The sequence below is a fragment of the Mixophyes fleayi genome, chromosome 12 (genome assembly GCF_038048845.1).
Source record: "Mixophyes fleayi isolate aMixFle1 chromosome 12, aMixFle1.hap1, whole genome shotgun sequence".
Lineage (NCBI taxonomy): Eukaryota > Metazoa > Chordata > Amphibia > Anura > Limnodynastidae > Mixophyes > Mixophyes fleayi.
In genome coordinates, this window is record NC_134413.1 from 56,048,926 (window position 1) to 56,067,929 (window position 19,004).

At 44.8% G+C, this 19,004-nt stretch overlaps 1 protein-coding gene across 4 annotated transcripts in view; it reads right to left on the minus strand.

Annotated features, from left to right (window-relative positions):
* Positions 1-19,004, minus strand: part of EXD1 (exonuclease 3'-5' domain containing 1) — a 208,068-nt gene that overhangs the window by 142,797 nt on the left and 46,267 nt on the right. For 3 of the 4 annotated variants that reach the window (XM_075193372.1, XM_075193373.1, XM_075193374.1), the window contains exons 5-6: positions 14,855-14,979; positions 5,799-5,948 (exon numbers count right to left, since the gene is read on the minus strand). In XM_075193372.1, the coding sequence (XP_075049473.1) occupies positions 5,799-5,948; positions 14,855-14,979 (275 nt within the window). The remainder of the gene's footprint in view (positions 1-5,798; positions 5,949-14,854; positions 14,980-19,004) is intronic. The other variant, XM_075193375.1, reaches the window with a different exon arrangement.

The window sequence follows — 19,004 nt, forward strand, 5'->3', positions numbered from 1 at the left end:
CTATCATCATGAGTGGTGCCAGCAGCTGCTTGGTGCTCCTGGTCTTCTGTGTACTGCTGTAAATCCATTTTGATAACACAGTACAATGTGATTGCAGATTAAAAACAAAACTGCCAGCCCTATTATTTCTATTTCAGCAATGACAATTAGCAATGGAGTTCTCCTGAATGTCACTGGAGACTTTGAAGAACACTGCCACCCCTCCTCTTTCTCTTCTAGCTATGACGCTGCCCACCTGCACTAGAGACCGCCAAGAACAGTGGTACCCTTTCTGTGTCACTCTGTGAAATGGCACTGGATCACTGTGGAAGGCGGTGCTTGTAGAATCCAAAACTTGCGAGATCCAATGATGTAACGATTATGTTTTGCCTCCTTTTCATTCCCGAGGACGTGTGTGTGTGTGTGTGTGTATATATATATATATATATATATATATATATATATATATATATATATATATATATATATATATATATACACAGGGTGATTCAAAAGTCGCAGTACACCCTTTTATTTCAAAAACTCTACAGGAAATTGGGAAACCTGAATACTCCAGTAAGGTATGGGTGACGTGGTCTATCTTTTATGGTATGCACCAAACATGGGCGCTATCTTGAAATCAGCCCAATTCCTGTAGCGTTTTTGAAATAAAAGGGTGTACTGCGACTTTTGAATCACCCTGTATATATTATATATATATATATATATATATATATATATATATATGTATGTATACATACATACATACATACATACATATACACTGTGAGAAAGTACAGCATTCACAGGAATCCGACACAGGTAATGCTGAACCTTTTAACTGCTTATTGGCAGTTGTCAGGATGTAAACTGCTCCAGCAATTGTACAGCAGTCATCCAGAGACACAAGGCGTGTAACTACAATTACCAGAAAAATAAATTTGTTTTTGTTATTCAAAAATGTAAGAGACAGTCTATGCTTCCATAAATATGAGACAAGTAAATGTAAGAGAGACAGGCAGTATGTATGAAAAATCATGAGGCACAGTATGCAAGTAGAAATGACATCTGGTTTGCCCATGCCTAATCCAAAAGATTAATGAAGAAATCCGCAAAATGTATTTATTTTTGCAATAAACCAAATACCATTAAAGAGATAAACTCCTTCCAGTTCTCTTCACCTCCAGTGCAGAAACATTACATTGTAATCATCCACACACGTTGCGCAACAGCATCCATCTGTTAGCCACATCTACTATGCAGCTACGTTCCGCGCTCCAGTACTTAAAAATCCGTCTTGATAGCAGTAGACATGGGTTTTACATGCAGAACCCTCCTGTGTCGATTGGTTGTAAGCCTCACGCTGCTCGCCTGCTGCTTGGCTACAGACTCTGGCTTCTCACTCTCTGATTGGCCCAATACAGAACATCGTCACGCAGCCTCCACTGGTAGATTTCCCCAGTACCCTGGTCCGTGCCCCAAACAGGAGAGGGGTTTACAGAGACCAGGAAACCGCCCCTGGGTGCACGCCTGGGAGTGTAGGGACACCCCTTTCCTAATGCCCTGTCGACAGAACAATCATAGGGGTATGTGTAGGAGCGATTTGTCACCAGAGTTAACACATGAGATTTACACTTGACTGCATAGAGTACTGACACGGACTGCAAGTTGGGGAAAGTTACATGTATTTTGACTGTCTGAGGACATCCACATTCCCGCATACATAAATTAACAAATAATAACAATGGTAGGTAAAGTTGTGTGTATTCTGGCCATCTGAGGACATCCGCATGCCCGTTTACACCAACACCTAGCCATGGAGGCTACAGTCCTGTTCAACCACTTTGCATCATTTCAACAAGTTTGATCCCTCTTTAAAGCTGTTATGCGGTTCTTTATGTAGATTTTCACCCCCGACCAGTTCCGATCTTTGAGTATGGATGGTTCAGCCATGAGGCACGCAACACAGTCTCGCTTTCTGTGCACCTGGCATGTCTGTATAAACCTCATCAGGTGTTTCTCCACAGCCTGGACCTCCTCTCTGTCCCAGGATTTTCTCTGCACTTCTTTGCAACCTGAAAGGAAGTAGTGTGGACCATTATGGCTCCGCAAAATAGAGAGAAGCCAAAGTTCTTCTGCCTAGCAAAACTGTGTGCTACACCTACGTGTGGAAGCCATGGCTGGGCACTGGTCCCGTGTTGCCAGGTCCATACATCACCTCCCTTCTGACGTGGAAGTGTCGACAAAATGCTTGGCCACTTGTCCCTATGTCACGGGGGATTGCTCATCACCCGACATGTCGCTCTGTTGCTGGACCGGTTCTGAAAAGAAACAGATATGTAAATGACTGAGATAAAAGTCAAAAGCATACATCAGACACCAGATTTTCTACTTACCATCCGGATCAATGTGCATCTCGTCCAAATTCTTGACTTTGAATTCGGCCAGTCTGCCACTTTCAAGAGCCATTAACAGTTTGCTGATCTTGGCGAGTTGGAGGGTACCTTCTGGGAGGCGGTAATACTGCCGATGCTCTCTGATGTCGTGCCTAAGGAAGTCTGCCAACTGATCAAATTCTGTGTCGTTTAGGTTGATGACCTTCGAAAGAGTGGCAATGTGCTTTCGAAGCTTTGTTGAAGACAGCGTGTGGGGATGCTTGGCCCCACACTCTCGGGCAAACAGTCGTATGCAATCGGAGCCTCTGAAGTGTGACAAGGCAGCTGGCCTGGCGAACATGTAGACATTTTGGCTATCCACTCCACATTTGTCACGCTTTTCTGTGAGAAGTTCCATTGCAGCTTGCATGGCTGGTATCAGCAGGACGGGGACTTTTCTCCCTCGTTTTCCTTGGATTTCAATGTGAGTGAAGAGCTGGCAGAGCTTCCTCTCAACCTTGGAAAGCGCTAGGGACACATCTTCGTGGAGATCCCAATTATCTCTTGAGAAGAAGGTAGTCAGCAACATTTTTGAAACGTCCCTTTCCCTTCTTCGATTGAACAAGATCACCTGTGCCAGGGTGACTTTTGCAAGTAGCGCCCAGTGGTTAACCGCAGACTCGGTGGGTAGCCCACTTCGGGAGGCTTGCTGCCTCTCATCGAGGTGCAAGTGCATCTTTTTCACATCTTCTATGACAGGTAAGAGATGAGGCATGTTCCACTTGGACTCCTTAGGAGTTCTCAAGGCAGCTAATGAGATCAACTTGCCTCATATAGCTTCCTAAAATTTCGTGTTTTTTCAACGGCACCAGTGCAGCCCTCCATCATGGCTCGGCACTCCACAAAGCTGGCTATCTTTTGCAGGCCGTACCTGATCTTGAGTGCCAGCGAGAGCATTTTAAATCTACCGTCTCCTCGCCATAGCCAGCTACCAGCTTCACAGCGTCTACTACATGCAGAAAGTTCGATGGGGCGGTAAAGTCTTCCATCCTCTCCAAAGGGGTAGCTCTTCTGGCCTGTAGCAGTAGCCTGCCCAGTGCTCTAAGCTTCTGACGGATGTACTCGTGCCTGCCAACATCTGATCCGACCTCGTTGAACAGATGCTGTCCAATCTGCATGATGCATCGATCATTTTTGATTGCGAGTAATACTTCATCCTGAGTGACGTCACTCAAGAGCTTCCAAAAGCCACTACTGATGTCAGGTGGAACAGGCTGAGCAAAGGCGCACAGTGACTGCACTTTGTTCTTGCCAGGTGTGAGCTTTTTGCCCTTTCAGTTTAGCTTACATCTCTTCATGTGTCGCCACAGGAATTTCCTTGCAAACAAGCCCTGGCAGGCTACACAGTGCATGAAGCCTTCAGCATCCATCTCTTTGTCTGGAAGTTTGCACGGGACCAGAACGCCATGGCCTGCTCTCATTGCCTCAGCATTGTGTGCAAAGTTGCCCCTATTGCGAAGATGTGCCAATTGCATGCACCTTTCTTTTGAGTGCTTGGGGAATTTCAGGGCCCAGGCTACTTCAATCTCATTGCGGTGAACATGCTCCATGTGCCGGGCAATTTTTAAGAGGGGCTTCTCACAGTACAGGCAGTACTACTTTTTGTTATACGCCATGAGCCATCACTGTTTCTGGATAGCATTTGGACAGACACCGCGCCGTCTCTCCGACCTCTTGTGTTTAAAACACGGCTAGCAGAAAGTAGAGAATGGTCGCACATAGAACTCATCTCTGGGTACCTGACTCTGCTGTGCTGGTGGGCAACGGGGCATTACCACTGGTGTCTGAATCGCTTTCCTCCGAAGTGTCAGGGGCATACTCGTCTCCACTACTCTCTGGGCTATAGTCGGAGCTACCGGTGGGCTCTGTCATGCTTCACTGTCCCTACTTTACCTACAGGAGCAGACGGATTAGACTGTCTTTACCCGCTTGGTGTACAAAGCGCCGCAGGATGCAGTCACTTCCGCTTTCTGCTCCTGCTATACATTCGGACTGAATACTGTCCTATAGCGGTGGGAGGCACACAGTGTTGGTGTGTAAACAGGTAAATGTCCCCACAAGCATATGAATTCAAGTACACACACACACACACACACACACACACGTCCCAGCATATACTTTGTATTTTAGCAAACCTAGGTACAAAATGTGTTTATGTGGCACAATGTTTACTCTGAAACAATAGGATACATATATCCACTGGGAAGCTTTTCCCTTGTCTGACATATAACAAGGTAATGATTTGCCCTATTACCTGCCACCTGTCTAGCAATAGAGGCAGAATGTAGCAGCCACACCCAGGGATAATTGGGAGGAGTGCTTTTTTTTTTTTTCAGAAAAGGAAAGAAAAATAACTTTCTTAGAGGATAATATTTTGTCTATGACATACACCACAGTACCTCCCAACCATATAAATATGTATATATACACACATGCACTAGGTTCCAGCCTATACTCCTACAGCAAACCTAGGTACAGAAATTGTGATTTATGTGGCACAATGTTTACTCCAAACAATAGCATACATATATCCACTATAACAATACTGTGTACAGTGTGAAAAAAATGCTAGAAAAAAAAGGTACTTAGCCCTGCGGTTGGCCAAGAATCAGTTCAAACGATTGGAGAGGAGCCTGTCTCAGAATTGCAGCCTTTTCTCCAGTATCCCTGACTGTAGATAGGTGCCTCCCTTGTATTTCCTGGCTTGAACATACCAACTTGTTGCATCAAACAGGGAGTTCCTTTTCAATCGCTCCCTCCCCACTCAGGCAGCCTGAGCATACAGGCCAAATGCGGGATTTTGTTAGCATAACCCCGCTGGTCTCTTATCTATAGCTATAGGTTTTCCAATAGCAACTGCTCCGTTTTTTTTGGTCAGAGCCAAGTGCAATGCAGCAGGGAATTGGTATATTCCAAAATGGCGCCTGGCACACAGAGACACGGTGCTCACTGCCAGAAGGCAGCGCCGGTGTCTGAACGGCCCAGGGTAACAGCAGTCTCCTTAGTCAGTGCTGTTACCATAAACATCCCTGCAGAAGCCTCCTCCTGTCCGTGGCTGCTGCACTCTGGTATATCAGCTAAAAAACCTACATAAGCTGTGTATGTGCTGACTATAGCAAATACACCTTCTAAAAAGGTAATAAGTAATATTTAAAAAGGAAATGGCTGCTGCACAGCACACCAGAGGACCTACTCCTCTGGCACTCAAACATACACTGAAGTTCACACGGGGTTGCAGAGGGGAAATAGCCTGTCAGAGAAAAAGAGAAGAAGTTATAAGAAGTGCAAACGATTAAGATAAAGTCATAGATTAAAACATTGTCACAGTAGGTACAATCCAGATAGAGCAAATGGTATCTTAATGTGCAGACATAGGTACTATACCAGTACAGGGGATGAAATCAGTCCATGAGGGAATGTCTTTGAAGTGTGACAAGATGAACGGAGAAACTGAGGGAGAAACATGGATGACCGGCAGATGGGAGCACTGGAAAGAGTCCTGGTGCGGGTGGCGTGGAATGTAGCGATCCGGAACTATGTGGAAAATGAATAAGAGTCAAAAGGACTGGGTCATCAGAGAAGGAGGAATGGTGGAGGCATAAAAGTCAAAATATTGATTTTTTTTTCTTGCCATTATTGGTTCAAAATCAGGTAATAGTAATAGTTTAGTTTGCACATGTGTGCAACTGTTGTTAGCCAGTGCTCTGCACTGTACTTGTGTATGTAGTAAGACATGACCTTCCAGTTTATGCATTATACCAGGCCTTACGTAGAGCCCTCTGTAGTCTGAAAAGCCTACAATTAAAATCTACTCAGTTAGCCAATAAAGGAAATCACTTTAACTCCTCTGTTCTCATGTCTAAAACATGCAGTGTAAAGATAGAACGGACTGGAATTTAACTGCTGTGAAATAAAGATTTTGAATTCCATCTATTTGAAGACTAGTAAGAGTAAAAGAAAACATCAAACACCAGATCACCACTAGAGGGCAAGATTCACTGATGTAAAGAATTCTCCTTCCAGTAGCAGCAGAATGGACCATTAGGGAGGTGCTGGTGGTAGAAATAGCTCCCAAAAGTCCAGGAAATAGCACTTTCTGCTAGTTAGAGGGAGGTCATTATTTGCATGTAGTGTGCAGGCACTTTAGGATTTAACAGTTTACCGTAGCTCCTCCCCTCTAAAGTAAAAGTGTTAACAGAGGATCAGAAAGCCACGCGACACAGCTGCCCAGTCAAGGCACTCTGCCGTGCAGTCCAAGAAGCATCCTCAGTCCTGCGTACATCTTTAGTCCTAAGCATACAAGTTTGCAAAGTTCTGTCAACATCCAGAAAATTAAGAGAGCCCTCATCCCCCGATGACCTACTCATTACCAGAGCTGGAATGACAATGTCCTGATTAATATGGAATCTGGACAACACTTTAGGTTGAATGGAAGGTTTGGTCTGAAAAACCGCCCTATTCTCATGGACAAATAGAAGAGGAGACTTGCAGGACAAGGCTACTAGCACTGAAACTCTTCTAACTGTAGAAATAGCCAAAAGGAAAACATGTATGTTAACAGAGCCCAAGGCTTCAAAAGGGGGAATGCTACAAAGCATTCATCATCAAGTTACAACCCAAGAAGCCACTGGAAGAACATATGGAGTTTAAACATGAGGTAAACCTTGCAAGAAAGTCTGCACATCAGGCATCAGAGTCCTGTCTTCTTTGAAAGAAGACCAAAAGAGTTGACACACCTGAACTTTAAGAGAGCGAAGACACAAGAGAGTGTCCAACCCTTCCTGTAAGAACACAAGTAACCTGGCCAGCTGAAAAGAAGAACCCCTTCCTTTCACACAAGGCAATATACGTCCTCCAAACTCTACGATACATTTTGGCCGAAGTCGGCTTCATACCATATACTCAGATAATCTTTTCACTCAAAAGGATCATGGCCTCAACAGCCACATCGTTAAAGCCAAATGATTCAAACCATGATGGTCGTCGACTTAGCAGGTCTGGTCTCAGCAGCATACCCCATGACTGACTGTCACGGCTAGGAGTATTTATGGATCCCCAACCTCTACTTAGATGGTAAAGCAGAGGGTGGTGGAGACAGAAGACGCTGGGATAAGTTCAGATGGAAAATCACAATGAAGAAATACACAGCCGATAAAGTATTGTTGCAACTTTAGTATATTGTTCAATGGTGCAACAGCAATAATGAAAGACATGTACAACTCCGTTGTGCTGAATACACGGTAGTTGAGGAATAAAACAATCACATCAGTACTTCAAGTGGTAACCATGAGCAACAGCATGAAAAACAAGCAATACAGTTCAATGCTGAGATGATGATCCAGAACACTTGTAACCTTGTAACACAGAGAGCAATAAAGAAGAATCACTGACACAGCTTGGAAGTCCGATGAGGATAGTAAATAGACTTGGCTGATCCAGATGGAATGTGATTCACTTTAGCGGATGGTTATAGGTAATGTAATGGTACTTGTCAGCGGAACAACAGATGTATATATATTCCAAGAGCTTGGTGAACTAGAGACATGAAATAGAATGTTGCTAGAAGTACAGCGTGACAATAGAAATCCAATACACAAAGAAACATAAGTTCATCCCTTTGACAGAAAGCAGCTGATATCACACAGAACTTGATTAAAGGAACTGGCTCCTAGCTCGGCAATGATTCTTAGAAATAGTCCAGCAATTCACAAACAGCAGAATGATAATAATAGCCTTGTCAGACCTAGAACCACAGATGACCAGAACTTGATTGTAGTTCAAAAGAATAACGAACAGCCGAGCAAGGCGATAATGAATCCAATCAATATGAGCACAGTTTGTAACAAGCAACTCACGACAGTTCAATGTGCAGATGATAGTTCAATAAATAGTTGCAGCTTAGAAATGAACCATGAAATGGTATTCAGCAGAGCCAAATGGAGATCAGCGATGACAGCAATCTCGGCAGCCGAATAACATCCAGAAGACACTCAGGGAGATAGGTATACAGCCAGAACCCACGGTAGTGTGAGTAACACGAAGATCAGGCAATGAATCCCTGATCACAAGAGGTTGATATAGTCTTCATTTACCAATAAGCTTCAGAAGGAGGTTTCCAATTAGGATAACAGAAAACAGCCATGAAGAGGTAGAGACTCTGAAACAGGAGACAAGCACCAACATAGTTCCTTAAAGGGCAAGTCACACAGCAGCACCTAGTTATGAGAGCGGTGTGTGACACTGACCCACTGCCATGGAAAGAACATCTGTGTACCAGGGCCTTCAGGGCCAATCTGTCCTAACCACAATGACTGTGATGCCTTTCATGGCAACCGGAGGGAACAGATTAACCAGGTGGAACTGCCAGAGAACAGACTTGATTCCTACCAAGACAGCCCGATGAGCCCTTGTCTGGAACAGAAGAGCTCAATCTTGTGTTTCAAGGGAGACGTCATCATGTCGAAATCTGGTTGATCCCACCTGTCCATGATCACAAGAAACACCACTAGATCCAGAGACCATTTATCAGGGTGAAGAGTTTGCCTGCTCAGACAGTTGGCCTCCCATTTCTCCACATACAGAATGAAGACTGCCATGATAGACAGAGCGTGTTTTTCAGCCCATTGAAAGATCCTTCATGTCTCTTACATGGCTAGAGGACACCCAGTGTTGTCCCGATGATTGAGGTATGCCACTGCTGAGGCATTGTCTGACTGTATCTTCACTGCTCTGCCCATCAGCAAATGGTCTACACTGCCAAGACCGCAGAACACTGCTCGCAGCTCCAACACATTGATTGGAAGCTTTGATTCCTCCAAGGTCCAAAGACCCTGAAAGTGGGAGTGAAGACATACAGCTCCCTGTTCCCAAAGGCTGGCATCTGTCATCACCAAGGTCTAATCCCATATTGAGTATGGACAACCCTTGCAGAGATTTTCCTTCTGCAACCACCAAAGAAGCGACGAATGTACCTTTGGGGAAAGATGAAACACCTGACTGGTAAGGTTCAGGTGAGATCTGTTCCACTTTGAGAGTGGCCTGAATCTTGTCCAGTGGTAAGAACACCCTCTGTTTGTGGGTGTCAAAGAGGAGACCCTAAAAGATCATCCACAGAGACAATCAATTTGGACCTTTTAAAGTTCAGAATCCAGCCGTGGGATTCAAGGGTCTGTGCTGTCACCTGAACATAGGACAGAAGCATCACTGTTAACTCCATCTTGATGGGAAGGTCATACAAATAGGGAATAATATTCACTCCCTTAGACCTCAACAGAGTCGCCATGATTTTGGTGACAAAAGGAAGGCTCTGAACTGGTAATGTTCCCATTGATCAGCAAACATAAGAACGGACCGATGAGCCTTTAAGATGGGAATATGTAAACATGTATATTTGATATCTAGAACTACCAAAAACTCCCATTCCATTCTGTGAAATACCAACTTCAAGGACTACATCTTGGCAACCGCAGCTAGGTATTCAAAGATTTAAAGTTCAGGATCGGTTTGAATGAACAGTCGATATTTTGAACCAAAAAAACAGGTTGGAATAAAACCCCAAACCTCTTTGATGGTCCAAATCTGGTCTAATCATACCTAAAGAAATCAGGGAGTGGATGGCCTCTTGCAGAGAACATCTGACTTGTTGGAAGCACAGGGGTAAAGAACTGTCTGGGGGGCATGCCCGAGAAGGTCCATCATGGATCCCCAATCTCGCGAACCCAGGTATCTGTGGTGGACTGAAAATACTGATCCCACCACATTGGATACTAGGTGGGCAGAATGCCCATCATGCATATTGCTTGTTGGCAGATTTGCCTGCTGTATGCTTAAGCAGACAAGGCCTGTCATCCCTGTGGCCACCACTCCCCCCAGACTTATGGGGTGCTGACACCTTGACCTACCAGAGAAGTGAAGGGAGCAAAACCTAGACAGACACTTTGGGTTTCAGAGCATTAACAGGAAGGAAAGCACTTTTTACTACTGTCACCTGACTTATGTTGTCAACCGCAAAACAGGTGCATTCACACTAGGGGAGTGTTACATATTCATTAAGATCCTTCGAGGGAAAAGAATAACAGGACTGCAAACTATGGAATAATCTGTAGCTTGCAGTCCAGCGAGTTCCAAGCCTCATCCAACAAATCATCCAGCTGGGAAGAGGAGGGAAAAGAAAGAGTGCTTTTCAACCTCCACTTAAACAGAGAAGCCAACTGTCACGGTTGAGTAGGTTAGGATCCTAGATCTGCCTAATTTAACACTACTTCCAGCAAGGCGCGGAGTCTAACGGGCAGACGGTATTCACCAGGGACCGCCGCAAGGTGGTTTGGTCTTAGCTGCGTCCACACCGCAGCTCGTGCCCCTCACTGGAAGTGTCAGGCGAGACCTTTAGGGGAATGTAGAGAGGAGAAACTCTGCAGATGATAGGTTACAACAGGAGTGAAGTGTCAACTCTGCGAAAAACAGGTTTACCACTGGGATAGTGGCGAAGTACACGATGAAGTGTCAGCTCTGGAGACAACAGGTTACAGCAGAAGCAATGGAGCCACGTCTAGTACCTAGCAGGTAACTTGAAAAACAGGCACTGAGCTGCAGGGGGGGGATGTGCCTTTTGAACTTTGGAGCCAAAATTGAGCACCCAATAGGTGAGAGGCACAAGACATAAGGGGATCGAGTCTGCGCATGCGCAGAACCGAAGAGATGCCGGATGGTGCACAGCGGTCAGCGGGAAGCAGGTAAGTGTGACGGGCTTCGGTTATAGAAAAAGAACGCCCGGGGTGTGACACTAATGTAGTCTCCCGGTGGTTGCCATCTCTGGAATGTCTAACACCTGGTCCGCAGCCTGTACCAGCTCCTCCACTCACAGACATTCAGAGTTGACTTCCTCCCAAAAAAGAGGAGCCCTCCACATCTGACTCAGCAAGACATTCACCCTCCTCCTGGAAGAAGAGTGAGAAACTGACTCATTTCCATGTTGGGGTGCCACCACACTCTTGTCTATGCATAGACGACGGTGTAGCAGATTCCAACATCCTCTCTAAAGAGGCGGAAACCATAACCAGGCCCTGTACTGAAGTCAAACTACTAAAGGGTCTCCGGCGCTAATAGGCGATAAAACAAACAAATGAATATAAATAGGACATCAAGTGCAGCAAATCAAACAGAGGAAGTGCAAATCCTCTAAATAATATAGATACAGAAAAACAGATTGCGCATAAGATGTCCTTAATATAGATAGATACAGTATGATAATAAAACCAAAACAATAATGAATATAGATTGATATTTACTTAGTATACAAATGGTTAAAACAATTTAATGCAGGTACCAATATAACACATGATCCAGTGCACAGGCTCAATGACCCATTTGGAAAAAACCCCACAAAATGTATTTTATATTCCAAGTTCTGTGGAATATAAAACACATTTTGTGGGTTTTTTTCCAAATGGGTCATTGAGCCTGTGCACTGGATCATGTGTTATATTGGTACATGCATTAAATTGTTTTAACCATTTGTATACTAAGTAAATATCAATCTATATTCATTATTGTTTTGGTTTTATTATCATACTGTATCTATCTATATTAAGGACATCTTATGCGCAATCTGTTTTTCTGTACCTGTACTGAAGTCGCCAGACCTCTGACATAAGCCGGTTCCTCCGAGACTGCCGACACAGGACCAGTAGGACCTTGACCTGGCCTTACAGGTGTCAAATTCGCCAGAATCCCTAAAGAGCCTAAGGGAACCTGGGAAGGTCTAACTCCCCTGGGAACGGTCTAGTTGAGCAATCTCAGCCATTAAGTTGGCTAGAGGCCTAGCCCAGACAGGCTCCATCATATCAGAACCAGAGTCCCCAGGTGTATGTGGCACTCGATCCTTAGACTGTCTTGGCTGCACACAAAACGTCGGCATCTGGCTGTACAAAAGGCAACTTAGTGTTGCATCCAGTAAATGTACATTTCATCATAGAAGTTACCCCAGCCTTGGCCTTTGAGGATATCCCTATCTGCATGATAGACACAGATATAATAAAAAAAATACAATATAAAAAGGATAGATGCAGCACACGATCAGAAATAGAAAGTCAGTCTGCAGTACAGACCCAGAGGCCAATAAGTCTGGTGACGGACCAATGAGAAAACAAACCCCACTGAACTGGTACCTTACAGTTGGAAGGACAGAGAAGGAGATTGATGGAGTTCCAAGATGGCTGCTGTTCTGATATCTGCTAACATGGCGTGAGAGACGAACAGGGAGAAAGAGGGAAGAAGCACCACCTCCCAGGGCCAGAACTGGGTTGGTTGCTGCCCTGAAGGATGTCACGGGCACTAGGAGTCTTTGCCCAGGATATCACCAGCTGATGGACTTACCAGAGTGATATAGTTGGTACTATGGTTCTCTGGTAGCAGGGTGACAACGGAACAGGAGAAACAGCAGATGGTGAGAGAATGCTCGAGGAAAGTCTATGACTAGCAGCAACTGGTAATGAGTAGATGACTGTATACAAGGAACCAGATGGACAAGGGAACGTGAGGAAAGTCAGTGGTCTGCGTATAGCAAGTTGTACCACTGCTAAAGTGAAGCGGAATGTCCAGGAGTAGCGAGGAGGTAGTGAGAGTCAGCGGTCTGCGTATAGCAAGTTGTACCGCTGTCTATAGTGAAGGAATGGAATCCAGGTGAAAGTAGGTAACGGGGAAGTCAGTGGTCTGCGTATAGCAAGTTGTACCACTGCTATATATATGTGAGGAGGGGCACGAGGAGATGAATGTAAAGCAGAGTATACACGGGGCACACAGAACTTGATCCCACGATGATATCCACAATACAACGGTAACTGACAAGCACTGCTTGAAGTATACAAAGTCACAATAGCTATTCAGGCAATAGGAAACAAAGTCAATGGTAACAATAGCTTCAGTGGATAGGAGGCTCCGGAGGAGAACACAACTCAGTCCAGATGGATATGCAATACACAAGCAAAGTCAATGGAAAGTATGCATACCGCGGTTCAGGAGAGCAGGCTGTCAGAGAGACGTGCAGGGATACCTGAACGGCTGAAGGCCGGCAGGAGGAGAGACCACTGGAAGGTGGAAGCGGTAATCAGGTTGGTGCAGCGCACGGCAGGTAATCCAGAATCACCGAAGCAATACTCAGGAAGCAGTAGTAAGTGGAACTGGAAACATGAAGAACACGGAAGAGTTGAGGCTGTCAGGTATCCAGTAGTAGAGGTGGAGGCAGCGGAGAGCTGACACGATAAACCCTGGACAGTTGAGACGATCAGGAACTCTGTAATAGTAACGGAGGCAGCAGAGAGCGTACACGATAAACCCTGGAGAGTTGAGACGATCAGGAACTCTGTAATGGCAACGGAGGCAGCGGATAGCTGACACGATCAACACAGGAGCGTAGAGACGACCAGGAACTCTGTAGTAGTAACGGAGGCAGCAGATAGGAATCAGCTGAGTGCAGGTACGATGAACACAGGAGAGTTGAAACAAACAGGAACTCTGTAGTGGTAACGGAAGCAGCGGATAGGAATCAGCTGAGTGCAGGCACGATGAACACAGGAGAGTTGAAGTGAACAGGAACTCTGTAGAAGTAACGGAGGCAGCGGATAGGAATCAGCTGAGTGCAGGCACGATGAACACAGGAGAGTTGAAGTGAACAGGAACTCTGTAGAAGTAACGGAGGCAGCGGATAGGAATCAGCTGAGTGCAGGCACGATGAACACAGGAGAGTTGAAGTGCACAGGAACTCTATAGAAGTAACGGAGGCAGCGGATAGGAATCAGCTGAGTGCAGGCACGATGAACACAGGAGAGTTGAAGTGGTCTGGAAACCACAATAGCAGCAAACAGGAATCAGCAGGAGCTGAATACACAAGGAACACAGGAGAGTTGAAGTGGTCTGGAAACCACAGTAGCAGTAAACAGGAATCAGCAGGAGCCGAATACACGAGGAACACAGGAACACCTTCAGAGGCTCATGGGGAATGAGACTCCAAGATCAGGCAACCAGGTGATGATCACAGGTGGTTTAAATAGGGAGGGTTGCCTGATCATCCAATCAAATAAAAGCAACAGGAACTGAAGGGTTGATAAGGGCTGCACATGCGCAGACCCTCAGGATGGCGGACGGCCACGGTTCCTGAACACACGGGAAATGGCACTCACAGTCCGGTGAGTGACAAAGGATAGCCCCATCCACAAATTCAGTGCCTAGTAAGCACTTAATTGGTGCCTACTGATGAAACTGAGGCCTTACAGTAGAGAGATATAGAGGGTGAGGAGCTATGGTGAACTGTTAAAAAGCCTTAAAGCACCCGCACGCCTGGATCCCAAAATTATACCCCAATATTCCTGTTGTTCTCCAATGGATGCCTGAGAAACAATAATAAAAATAATAACCTCAGCAAATTAGTTTCTAGCATAATATACCTGCACTTTTAATGACATGTAGAATACCAGCATGCATCCCTTGATGATCAACTGTGTCAGTCACTTTGGGTTTCACTGCTTGTTTCCCAAAATGTTTGATACGCTCTTGTGACAGGATGTTAATTCTGCAAGAAACAGGTTAAAGGACCAATAAACCAATAAAATAAATTTCAGTTTTGGACCATGAAGGTACAATATATTTTTATTTTTATTAACTTGATATTTCACTTATAGCCTGGTAAATGCTCAAGACTAATTAAGATTTTTTTCCACCTTTACAAACAACTAATGACAAGCGGTTCAGGAAGCCAGACTCTCTGGATCTGTGCTTTATTTCTTATGTTTTTACATGAATTTCTTACCATGAGATGGAAACTGCCTTGTCTAAATTTGAGATACATAGCATATTTCTAAAAACATTACATGTTACAGATCAAAATTGTGGATTACTTATGGCAAAGATCTAATAGGCTCTTACCCCTTCAAGAGTGGCTGGCATACAGAACAAGTATTTACCTCATAGTTGCCTACTCTGCCACAATGTCCTGGAGACTCCCCAGTTTTGGGAGTTCTCCCGGACAACCGGGAGGAGCAGGGCAACCTCCCGGGTCCAGCTCCCCTTGTTTGTGAAGTGGGTGTGGGCAGGGCTAAACGCGTCAGTCTGACCCACCCCCACCCACTGATAGGCTGAAATTGGCAAATATTGGGAGGGGTGTGGCTTAATGATGCGATTCGCATGGCCACCGATGATGTTGCCCCCTCCCGGACAGCTGGCTGCAAAAGTTGGTAAGTATGATTCACCTTCTCTACTCCTCTTCCTGCTTGCAATGGAACCCTTTGCACATATTACTTAAACAACTGCAGATATTGCCAATTACCTAAAGTGTACCATTGACTTAAACCATATTGCTAATGCTAAGTAATCTTTTATTCCTTTGCCACCTGCCTAAGGTTGGAGTCACATCATCCAGTGCTTAGATGTCACTTACATCTAAGTGCATGTTAATGCATCTTAACACGTGCTCTTTTAAATTAAAGAAAAGGGTCTCCTAAAATGGGGAGAAAAAGAATAATACAGTAAATAAACAAAAAAACAAAATGCATACAGTACTTTTTATACATCTATTTTATTACTGCCAAAATTAAGAACAAACTTCTGATGAATTGATATCCCTATGAGCGGCAGAACTTAAAGAATAAATGTAAAAGTACATCTGTGTTGATTAAAATACAAAGCTTTTTGGCTTCAAATAATGGACAGTGTGTCACGCTTCAATGGAAATCACAACTATGGAGCCCGGTATGTGATGAAAGCATAAGGTGTTTATTGAGCAGGTTTAAAATCAGAAAATACAGGAAATAGTAAGAACCGAATATTGATGATACTGCACAGGGATTTCTGAGTAAAGCTGAATACTGGTAACAAAGGAATACAGCGGATGCAGGTAGAATGGCTGGGTGGAGAGAAATCCAGTGTAGTGATGTCATCAGCAGCATGTGAAAGTCCCAGAGCACAGGAGAAACAGGAGAACACAACCATAAGGCTTAGCAACAAGACAACATTTGACCAGTGCAGGTAATAGAGAGAGTCAGGTTTAAATAGGGATTCACCAGGTGCAGGTGATAATTGGTGTAACAGATTAATCCCTAGTGATGAAAAAGAAAAGGCACAATAGCAGCACCTCTGGTGAATAGTGGTACTGCCAGATAATACATTTAATACAATAACTTCACAAGCCCTGGAGGCAGGAGCTACCAATACAAAGCAGCATATAAATGCAGACTACTACTACTACTACTACTACTGATGAATAAAAAACGTGGTTCCTACACTTTCCAGCTGTGTCCTCACTCAATCAGATATTTGGTGATAAACATCACCAAACATTTTTCAGGACTATATAAATCAAACTACCTGCCCTTATTAACAAATATTCGACAAGATTTATCCAAATGGGAACCCATGTACAACTCCTGGGTAGGCAGAATTCAGGATATTAAAATGAAAATTCTCCCTCGCCTATTTTATTTATTTCAGACACTCCCAGTATCAATACCATGTAAAACACTAAATCGACCTGTAATCGCTTCATATGGGGGGAAAGAAACCCAGAATAAGAAAGACTCTACTGGCTAAGCCCAGAGATGCAGGAGGCCTGAGCCTCCCGTTACTACACGAATATCACCTGGTTACTCAACTTAGCAATATTTTCTCGTAGCACTTCAACCACGGTCTCAAAAAGTGGGTGGACACTGAAAATGCACTGACCCCAGATGCATCGGTGCATCACCTGCCATGGCTTCCCAAACCCTGTAGACCGGCCTCAGCTTACTCTTGCACTTTTATATGCTTTACATTAATCACATGGGACATGGCTAACAAAAGATATTGTCAGGATTTCCCAGGTATGACCACGGAGAGGAGATAAGTGGTTATAATGAGTTTATTAATAAACAGAGATGACAAGGTAACTCATGAGACAGTTCAAAGTGCAGATGAGAAACAGGTAACTGCAATAGTAGATTTCAACAGGCAGCATAGAACTACAAGTACCAGGTATAATGGTTAAAGATGCAGGAGTCCAGGACACAGGTAACAGCAAATAGTGGATTTCAACAGGCAGCGTAGAACTACAAGTACCAGGTATAATGGTTGAAGATGCAGGAGTCCAGGACACAGGTAACAGCAAATAGTGGAATTCAACAGGCAGCGTAGAACTACAAGTACCAGGTATAATGGTTGAAGATGCAGGAGTCCAGGACACAGGTAACAGCAAATAGTGGATTTCAACAGGCAGCGTAGAACTACAAGTACCAGGTATAATGGTTGAAGATGCAGGAGTCCAGGACACAGGTAACAGCAAATAGTAGATTTCAACGAAGAAATATGCAGGAGTCAAGGACACAGGTAACAGCAAATAGTGGATTTCAACAGGCAGCGTAGAACTACAAGTACCAGGTATAATGGTTGAAGATGCAGGAGTCCAGGACACAGGTAACAGCAAATAGTGGATTTCAATGAAGAAATATGCAGGAGTCCAGGACACAGGTAACAGCAAATAGTGGATTTCAACGAAGAAATATGCAGGAGTCCAGATAGCAGATAGAAGCTGAGCACAGGGAATGCTCCTCAGAATGACCTGATGATCTGGCCCCTTTGGTGGGCAGTGGTACTACAAGTGGAAAGCATACCAAATCCAATAGAGTCACTGCAGACAGCAGCTGCAGAGTGCAAATCGTGACAGTATCCCCTCCTTAAAGGGCGGATTCCAGACGCCCAAATACTAGAAATGGTCAGAAAAGTCAGAGTCATAGTCCAGAATTGGGCATGTATTTGAGAAGTCTTCATGCAAGGACGGGAAGGGTATAGAAACCACACCACAGGGGTGTTGAGATCCAGGAGAATCTTTCTTCTTCTTCTTCCTCTTCACTTTCTTTTTATGGTTTTTAGAGGGTTGCTGGAAATGGAGTGAAGAAAACGATAATCTCAAAGTGGGAGTAGCTGGAGATAGAACATGTGGCATAGATGAAGCACTGGGAGTGAGAATAGCAGGTGCTGGTGCAAATTCTTTGATCACGGCCTCAGTAAAAAGCTGTAAATCAGACAGAATGGGATCCTGGGTTTCAATTAAGGGCTCAGCCCATTCCAGAGCTTCCCCTGTAAAGTTGGCCAACATGTAAAACACTTGCTTTCGTTGAGTATCAAGGAGGTTGGATACAGAGGGAAAATAGGATATACAGAATTTAATAAGAGCACGAAATTGCTGAATATCCCCATTGAAAGTAGGTGGTTGGAAGACCTGAACAGAAGGTGAATTCGAATTAGCATGAGACTCGGCCAGCTCGGGTTGAACATACATCCCTTGGGACTTGGGTAAGACCCCCTTGGCAGAAGACAATCCATACTGGGCAGATGACTTGGCAGGGCGCCCGGATTGGGCGGCAGACTTGGGAGCAGGCCCGGACTGGGCCGCAGACTTGGGAGCAGGCCCGGACTGGGCCGCAGACTTGGGAGCAGGCCCGGACTGGGCCGCAGACTTGGGAGCAGGCCCGGACTGGGCGGCAGGCCTGGCAGGGACAGCACTTTGAGAAGCCTGAGGGCAGACAGCACTTTGAGAAGCCTGAGGGCAGACAGCACTTTGAGAAGCCT